Below are 9,203 nucleotides of genomic sequence, written 5' to 3' on the forward strand. Positions count from 1 at the left end.
ACATATTCTTATTATATTATTTTATTTTTTTTTCAACTTATAAGATTGAAAAAATGTTAATAATGAACACTGTCTTTCTTCATCAATACAAAAAAAAAAAAAAAAAAAAAAATCAGGTACGTTTCAGCTCTCAAATTCTGAAATCTTTGACCTTGATGAGTTGAGAAATCGCATTACAGAACAGAACATAGCCTTGACCCCAAAAGCAGTGGATACGCTTCTTAACGCCACACTGGACCCAGTTAAGGTTTGTCATGTTTCCTTTCCCAGAACAAATTATTTTTGTATTACATCGAAATTTATCAAGAACTTTACAAAGACATGAATTAACTTATGAACTTAGAAGACCCCTAATATTTTAATAATTGTTTCTCTTATGCAAGGCATCCAGATGGCTCAGTTGATAGAGCACTCGCTTCACACACAAAGGGACCTTGATCGATCCCGGGTGAAGTCGTTTTTTGTTTTTTTTTCTGATACTGATACCTCGTCCATCCAGTAGGTGTTTGGGTTGCTGGGTCTGTTAGATCTAGCGCATAGTACTTTGCAATAGACTAACATCCTATCCATTGGGTAGCAAGCAATTGCTATTGTCTGTTTAATGCTGCAGAAACCAGGATAAAGTCTGGGCCTTATGGCTCTGGAGGACTATCACTACTTTTATCAGGAAATTGAAAAAGACATATTGTATTGTCCCTCGATTTTCATCTTCAATATTTTTATTTTAACAATTGCTTTTGTCTTGCTACTATTATTAAAAAAAAAAAAGGGGGGGGGGGGGTGAAGGAAAAAATATATTGGTTGGACAAAATCTAGTTAGGTATGTGCATCAAGCATGATAACACACCTGATAACTTCTTGTTTGTCTTATTACTGTTATGAATGGAACTGTGTGTAAATAAATAGTCCATAATGTCTGAGAAGTGTAATTGTTATATGTAGCTTGTATGATTTCCCCTCCTGTCAATGTGTGCCTAGAGCTGCGGCAATGCGGGACTGATGCTATATAAATATATTATATTATTATTATTATTATTGTTATTATTATTATTATTATTATTATTATTATTATTATTATTATTATTATTATTATTATTATTATTGTCATTATTATTGTCATTATTATTATTATTATTATTATTATTAGTATTATTATTATTAGTATTATTATTATTATTATTATTATTATTATTATTATTATTATTATTATTATTATTATTATTATTATTATTATTATTATTATTATTATTATTATTATTATTATTATTATTATTATTATTATTATTATTATTATTATTATTATTATTATTATTATTTATTATTATTGTATTATTATTATTATTATTATTATTATTATATTATTATTATTATTATTATTATTTTATTATTATTATTATTTATTATATTATTATTATTTTATTATTATTATTATTATTATTATTATTTTATTATTATTATTATTATTTATTATTATTTCATTATTATTTATTTTATTATTATTATATTATTTTTATTATTATAGTTAGAAGGTAAATCTTTACCTTTAAATCTTCTATATCTAGTTGTTCAGGGAACCCAATGTAACCCTTGCTCGGGAATTTGCTGAAATCCTCACTGACTTCGCCTCATCAGCCGCGTTGGACTCCAATTCCACAGACAGGCTTTTGGAGGCTGCCTGTGATGATGAGGTAAGTGTGAATTAATGGTTTCTGTCAACGATATCTGTATATGTGATGCCAAAAATGAATATATAACAGCTTTGAAACAGAACGACTACTATTCAATGGCTGTACAATATCATTGACTCCAGAGTAAACATAACTTATTGCGGCTATGTGGTCTCGTGGTATGACACTCGCTTTTGGATCGGAAGGTCCTGGGTTCGAGCCTCGAGCTCGGTGCATAGTTGAGTCCTTGGAAAAGGCTCTTAACTCACATTCTCTCATTGTATTCAGGTGTAAAATGAGTACCTGGCCGTTTTTTGTCCGAAAAATTGTTATATCGCCTAACAGGCGGCATGTGCCGTCCTACATGTTAAATGTTGCTGTTGACCAGGGACCCCTTGTAAAGCGCTTTGAGCACATTTAGTGGATATTGCATTATATAAAGCTCAGGCTCAACTTATTACAATTTTAAATCTTCCCTAATTTGTCATAACACCTTTTTTATGTTGGCCAGAAAACTTTTGCTTCATATAAAATTATTGGTAGATCAAGCTGACTGGCAGGTCAAGTTGACTGGTAGATCAGGCTGACTGGTAGGTCAAGCTGATTGGTAGATCAAGTTGACAGGTAGATCAAGCTGATTGGTGGATCAAGTTGACTGGTAATTAAAGCTTATTGGTAGATCAAGCTGATTGGTAGATCAAGCTTACTGGTAGGTCAAGCTGACTGGTACATCAAGCTGATGGTAGATCAAGCTGACTGATAGATCAAGCTGATTGGTAGATCAAGCTGACTAGTAGATCAAGCTGATTGGTAGATCAAGTTGACTCCCAACCATAAAAATGTCTTACATCTTTAATTTTTAGTTCAAGCGGCCTCAATGAAGCAATTTGAAACTGTTGAAATGTGCTATATAAATTGTCAAATTTATATAAGTTTTTTGCATGTTTATTATTTCAGCTGCTGCTCGAATACTTTAAATTTGGGAATGAAACAGATGCCAAAGATTTGCAGTCACAGATTTGTGCTTTATCCTTGGAGAATGCAACACAGCTTTTGGAAGACTTCAGAGATACCTTTAATGTCACTGCTGCTATCAGTCAGGTTGGATGTTATTTATTATTTTTTGAATTATTAACTTATTGATTTTTTTTACCATATCTCCTGCTTTACATCAACAAAAAACTTGTAAAAGGCATAGGCTTGAAAATTTTTTATTTCAAGTTGCCACCAATTCGGATGGTCCCAGTTTTTCAAAAGTCTGAAGAAAAGAAATGACACGATGAAAAGAAATCTCAAATTTGAGATGTTTTAACAAATGGAAGGTCAAGGTCATCTTGGGGGGCAGCGTGACCCAATGGTACAGTCTTTGCATCGTACCCGAATGGTACGAGTTCGTTTATCCAATGTAATATAACATATTTCCTTTTCTTGTTTACCCGAAGAAGGCCAAAGGCCGAAACGTCATTTACTTTGTTTTGTATAAGAGTCATTTTTACTCCCCTTATTTTATAAGATTGAAAGAGAAATAATCCTTTTGGTACTGTGCCATTGTTACCATTTAATCCTCATGTATGGTGAAAGATAAACAAGGTCTGTTAAATTTTATTTTGCTTTTTTTATCATTATTAGACAAGAGAACTCATTGAAAGGGCAACTGGAAACTCACCTTCCTTGGAGTTGGAGAACTTTTCGAAACTGCCACGAGCTTTTGAAGATGTAAGGGTTTGGTCAACACATTATTTGTTGGGATGGGGGGTGGGCGGGAGGATCAATTTCTTCCCTCCCCCATCCCCACATCACTTAATCGTTATTTGTTTGGATATTTCCATTATTTAGTATTACATATTCTAATTTTATATACTGAAGGTGAATTTTATTTATTTTCAAAACTTTTCATAACTGTTGCATCTTATCCTGAAGTTACATCTAATACAATTGAGATTCCTTGAAGGGAATTTAATTAATTATTCATGATTTGATGAGTTGTCTGTGTGTTGCTTTGGTGTAGATGTAAGATCTTGGACTCAAAACATGGCCTAAATAATGTCTGAGGGTTCAAGCAAGTGATTATATACACCAACGATATGCCCAGAGGAAAAGCATTTTGTACACATTTTCCTCAATCCTGACAAGGATTGATATACACGCATTCAAAGAAAAACCCACTAAAAACACTAGAACATCAATCTACAAACTCAAACATCTTCAAATATTCATTTGCACCCCGCACTGTCAAAGACTGGAATGCTCTTCCTGAATCATGTGTGAACACAACAGATTTAGAAACATTCAAACGAAGATTATCAAAATTCTTCATCCTAAACACCAACAATGGCTGTCACACTCAACAACTCTCTCCGCCCTCGAATACAAATACTCAGAATTGAATCGACTTCGAGTAACATTCAGATTCAGATTCAGATATTAAACTCTAAGATTCCCTTGGAGTAAAGCAGCTTTTACGTTGTCTGAAAATTGTACCAAGGCCTAACAGGCCTTAACCCTCTCCTTACCAAGTGTAGGAAAATCGTCACATTCGTTACGATACAACTAGCTTTTTTCTTATTAAAATTTCTTTTGCACATCATAAAATTTAAAGAAAATGAACAGTGTGTAGTAGGGCATGTTTAGCTAAAGAAATTATTTATCGCAAAACTTTACTGCTATAGTGTGTGATTGTGTTAAAAATACAAATTATTGTGTTAATTAGGTGTGAGGTTTTGGGAAAAATCCTGAAAATGGCTCATAAGAAGAGAGTCAAGGCTGATTTTTTTTCTTCTACTTTTCTTTCTTGCTTTGGCACTGTTTCGTACACACTTTTTCTTATTTTTATCTTACACCAGTGCCTACTCCCTAATTTGTCACTTTGATATTCTCATAGCAAGCCTTTAAATTTTCAGCCCAATGGCTGATTTCAGACTTTTAACAGTTTTCAGTCCTTCAACTGACATTGAAACCTTTTATTTTTATCTTTCATGGAAACTCCAAAGCTTTATAATAGATCGTAATCCACCACAATCATGTCAGTCTAATTTCAGACTATTGTGAAAATCCTAAAATTAGTCATTTCTGCCAATGGGTTTTAGGGATGAGGATCGCACCCTAATTGTGAATCTACTTTCATCATCCGAGGTCACAGGTCATGGATCTGAAATCTGCTCATTATTCATTATCTATTTTTGTTATTCGGAGCGGAGACCAAATTTTAGCACAAAAGCCTGACAAATTGAATTGAGAATAATGCATTTACTCAATGTACGATGCTGCTTCGATTTTTTTCCTTTCGACAGTGTTGTCATTGTGTTAACGTTTCTGTTTCCCTGTCCTAGATAACCATAAAGTAAGTTGAAATTGTTTTCATCAGTTTTTTTGTTATGGATTGTCTATAAAATGTAAGATCTTGGAGACTTGCATCGATTGCAGTATGGATATCAAGGCAACTGATGCATCTGTTAAAAACAGAGTATATATTACATACGAATTGTTATGGAACGAGATAAAAAAGTTAGCTCAGGATAGAGAAGGATGGAAACTTTGTCTGTGGCCTATACCCTGACCCAGGGTGAAAAACGCAATGATGATGAATTGTTATGAACATAATGACTGCAAATTTTCAGACTTTTTAATAAATGAGCATTTACAGTCCTGTCATAATGACATCGCTTGTTTGTTTTCACATGAATTCTCCACTTCTCCCATTTGACAGCTGCAAAAGCTATCAAGTCTTCTGGCTGTATTCAACAACATTCAAGACACAGCGTCCTCATTTACATCTGGAGTGGATGATGGACCTGTTTCATTCAACACTCTTGGGCAAGTCTTTTGCGGAGGTGGCCGTGGTCTTTTCAGTTCCTCCGAGGAAACACAGGAAGAGGTTCAACAAAACTATGAGCAGACGGAACAGAGACGGAGTAGACGAGGAAAGCGTTATGAAAGGGCCAAAAAAAGATATGAGCAAAACGGACTTTGTGAGTATTCTGAGTATAAAGTAAGTAGTCCTTCAGAGCCATGAGCTCATGGAGCCGGAGTTTATATTGATTTCTATAGTGTGAAAAGGACAATAGCAATTGCTCGCTACTCTTTGGATAGGACACTAGTCTACTGCAAAGTACTTTCCACCAAATCTAACAGACCCAGCTACCCAATCACTGCTGGGTGGACAGGGAGGTCAGAAAAAAAAAATCTCAACTTCACCCAGGATTGAACTCACTCCTATTACATTTGAAGCAAATGCTCTACCATCTGAGCATAGAAGTCTAGCATATCCAGCTTATCTAAACAGTCTTTTACATTAATCGTTTATATGGTAACGGAAGATTTGCCAATACGTCTTTTGTGCATCTACAAGTACCAAACATTCACTTTGTTTCTCAGAAAATCCAGAGCTACTTTTGGCAATTTTGTTTCATGCTATCTCATTACACAAAGAGACTTTTAAGGTCTTTTAAGTTTCTGACATATTTTCTAGCTTTGGTGATGTAATGAAGTCGAGAACTAATAGACATAAATTTATGACTTTTCCACAGGAGATGGAGAAAACCAGATGTAAATATTTATAATGGTTTTAGATTAATAAGTCGTTGAAATCAGGGAGAGACTTTATGGACAACATGTATTACTTTTCACTTAGTTATATTAGGCAAATAAGCTCAATGCGTTCACTCTCTCAATAACACATTGAGAGAATTTCTGTAGCATGCATCAGATAACATTGTTGTTAAATCAGTCCGATGCAATTGAAAGTGTTGCAGTTATATAACGCTTGCAAAAATTCTTGTCTTTTTCCCTCTTTCAGCTGAAGAGTGTTCATCATTTTTTGCTGGTTTTGAGGAAACGTCATTCACCCGTATCCTGTGGCGTCAAATCAAACCAATTGTCCTCGGTGTCATCCCGTACACGCCTGACTCACCGGCCACTAGGAATATTATCAAAGAGGTAAATAAAGGAAATGAAAGCCTGAAGTAGATGTTGATGGATACGTTATACCAATAGAAGATTAGATGGCTTTGCTTTTTCGTTTTTTGTTGTTGTTTTTTTGTGTTGATTTTTGTGTCCTTAGATCATTAATAATTATATATATATTTCCAAGAATCAACAAACTAAATTGTTTCCTATAGACTTACTGAAAATAAAAAAGATTTTATCATGCTTATAGCATGGCATTATGCCTATATGAATGTATTTTTTAGAAAATGGAAGTACCTTTAAGATAACTTAAAATTTGTAAACTAAAACTTTTTAAAACTTTAAACATCCATACCACAAAGATGGTTCTGCTATGAAATGAAATTTCAATAATAAATAAATGTGATTTTAGTATTTAATTTCTTATTATAAATGCTATAAAGGTGATCAGAACACATTGTAACTGTTCTATAAATGCTATATAGGTGATCAGAGCACCGTGTAACTGTTCTATAAATGCTATATAGGTGAACAGAACACCTTACAACTGTTCTTACAAAAGGAGTTTAAATGTTTTTGTTTTTGTTTTTATTTCCTTCAGGCGACTCGTACATTTGATTCTATCAATTCCTTCCTTGATCTGGCCAACGACACTCAAAATCTAATCCCAAGAATTGAAAGCTTCCTGGAAAATGACATTGAACCAATTCGGGTAAGGAATGGGGTATTGTGAACACTAGTACAGACTTACGTAACGACACAGTGCTGTCAACAATCTTGACTGGGAGAGTCACCAATACATTTATAGCCTATATGGCGAGTGGTATACTTTTTGCATTGAGATCTCTTCTTTTTTCAAATGTTCTTGTCGTTAAGCAATTATTGTGAATGTAGTTGTTTACATCAATAACGTTGCTGCCTATTGTATTGTATGGAATAATGCAGATGTTTCTGCTTGAAGCTTGAAGAAATAAATCATAATCTGCAAATGGACTGGAAGCTTGAATTTGAGGCTGTGGACGTCGGTGAAAAGCCTTAAAGGGCTTACTGGTTTTCAATCAAATTTTATTAAGAAAATAAACATCTTTATTTTTTCAAATTATTACATTTATATTTTTTTTGTCATTGTTACTAGTTGTTGTTATGTTTAAAAGATATGTGCATAATATTTATTTTTACCGACAATAAATAATGTATTCATTCATTCATTCATTCATTCATGTTTCAGGTTTCTCATTTGTCAACAAAATACGATGAATGAAACAATAAAGTTGGATTCATCCTTAGTGTTTCATTCATCATGTTTTGTTTTTGACAAAGGGGAAACCCAAAACGTCCATATCATCTGTTTTTGTTAATTTAGTTGAAGCTTCCATCCATTTGACTATTTGTTTTATTTTGTATGGAGTGGAGATTTAGTTCCATACTGCGTGTTGGGTGAATAGATAAAGCATTGTCATTGGCCATTAACCTTGGTGAAATGGTGGAAATGTTCTGTATATATGTCCATGGCTTACTTGACTTAATGCCTTTCGCTTCCTACTCATCTGATCTGGACGCTTCTACTGCCTCTCTGGTCATCTGTGTTAATTCCTTCCACAGTTCAGGGTCTTTTTCTGTGGATGCTAATATCAGAAAATCTTCCTTTGATTTTAGTTCTTCGTTATTTTAGGGACTTTTTAGGTCTATTTATGACAGTGTGAATTAACGTGGGTGGTCTGCTTTTATATTTCTTGTGTCCAGATGGGGTAAAAATAAAAAAAAGTTTTCTTGGCTTTATTTTTTGGAATATTTTCATCTCTCCTGAGTATATGTCCAAAATATGTTTATATTTATTTTTATTTTTGTAGTATTTACCATAACCACCAGGATATACTTATTTATCCTCTACAGGATTTCTTTGCCAGCAGTGCCTGTAAATCCACCTTCGACACGCTAAAAGCCATCCTGCCCATCCTTGAAGACCAGCCAGATTTTATTCCTCCAATTTATATTCCTTTCTTGAACATCATCAAGAATCTGGACGACTCTGTGTGCGACAGAGTGTCACAGTTCATTGCTAGGGATGGTCTCAATGATACATATACGTGGAGGGAGGCTCTCAATAACACTTACTACTTACTCAAGGAGTATACACCCTATTTCAAGGTAACAATTCTTTGATTCATTTGTTAAAACTGTGGAACTGCTCCTTATTTATATATACATCATATTTCCATTATCTATTTATCTTACTGTGTAAATTATAACACGTCTGTACAAAAAAATTCCTTTTTGGGATGCAGTAAAGTATTATTATTATTATTATTATTATTATTATTATTATTATTATTATTATTATTATTATTATTATTATTATTATTATTATTAATATTATTATTATTATTATTATTATTATTATTATTATTATTATTATTATTATTATTATTATTATTATTATTATTATTATTATTATTATTAAAGATCTGAACAAGTGTGTATGAAAGGTGCCAGACAAAGCAAGAAAGAAAAAAAAAAAAATCCCAAAAAATCAGTCTACCTCGACTGACTAGTTTCTTAATTCGATTCATTTGTTCATTTTTATGATGTGGATTTGAAATGACATTTCCAGATTTTAAGAATAAAAACTTT

The 9,203-nt window shown here is 33.0% G+C and overlaps 1 protein-coding gene across 13 annotated transcripts in view; it reads left to right on the forward strand.

The window, feature by feature from the left end:
* LOC144963302 (phospholipid-transporting ATPase ABCA1-like) overlaps positions 1–9,203 on the forward strand; it is an 88,166-nt gene that overhangs the window by 18,410 nt on the left and 60,553 nt on the right. For all 13 annotated transcript variants that reach the window (XM_078897205.1, XM_078897212.1, XM_078897209.1 and 10 more), the window contains 8 exons: positions 117–247; positions 1,563–1,688; positions 2,625–2,768; positions 3,297–3,383; positions 5,374–5,635; positions 6,463–6,602; positions 7,174–7,284; positions 8,466–8,720. In XM_078897205.1, the coding sequence (XP_078753331.1) occupies positions 117–247; positions 1,563–1,688; positions 2,625–2,768; positions 3,297–3,383; positions 5,374–5,635; positions 6,463–6,602; positions 7,174–7,284; positions 8,466–8,720 (1,256 nt within the window). The remainder of the gene's footprint in view (positions 1–116; positions 248–1,562; positions 1,689–2,624; positions 2,769–3,296; positions 3,384–5,373; positions 5,636–6,462; positions 6,603–7,173; positions 7,285–8,465; positions 8,721–9,203) is intronic.

The sequence above is a fragment of the Berghia stephanieae genome, chromosome 1 (assembly GCF_034508935.2).
Source record: "Berghia stephanieae isolate SIO BIC M18660-M18661 chromosome 1, UCSD_Bste_1.3, whole genome shotgun sequence".
Taxonomy (NCBI): Eukaryota; Metazoa; Mollusca; class Gastropoda; order Nudibranchia; family Aeolidiidae; genus Berghia; species Berghia stephanieae.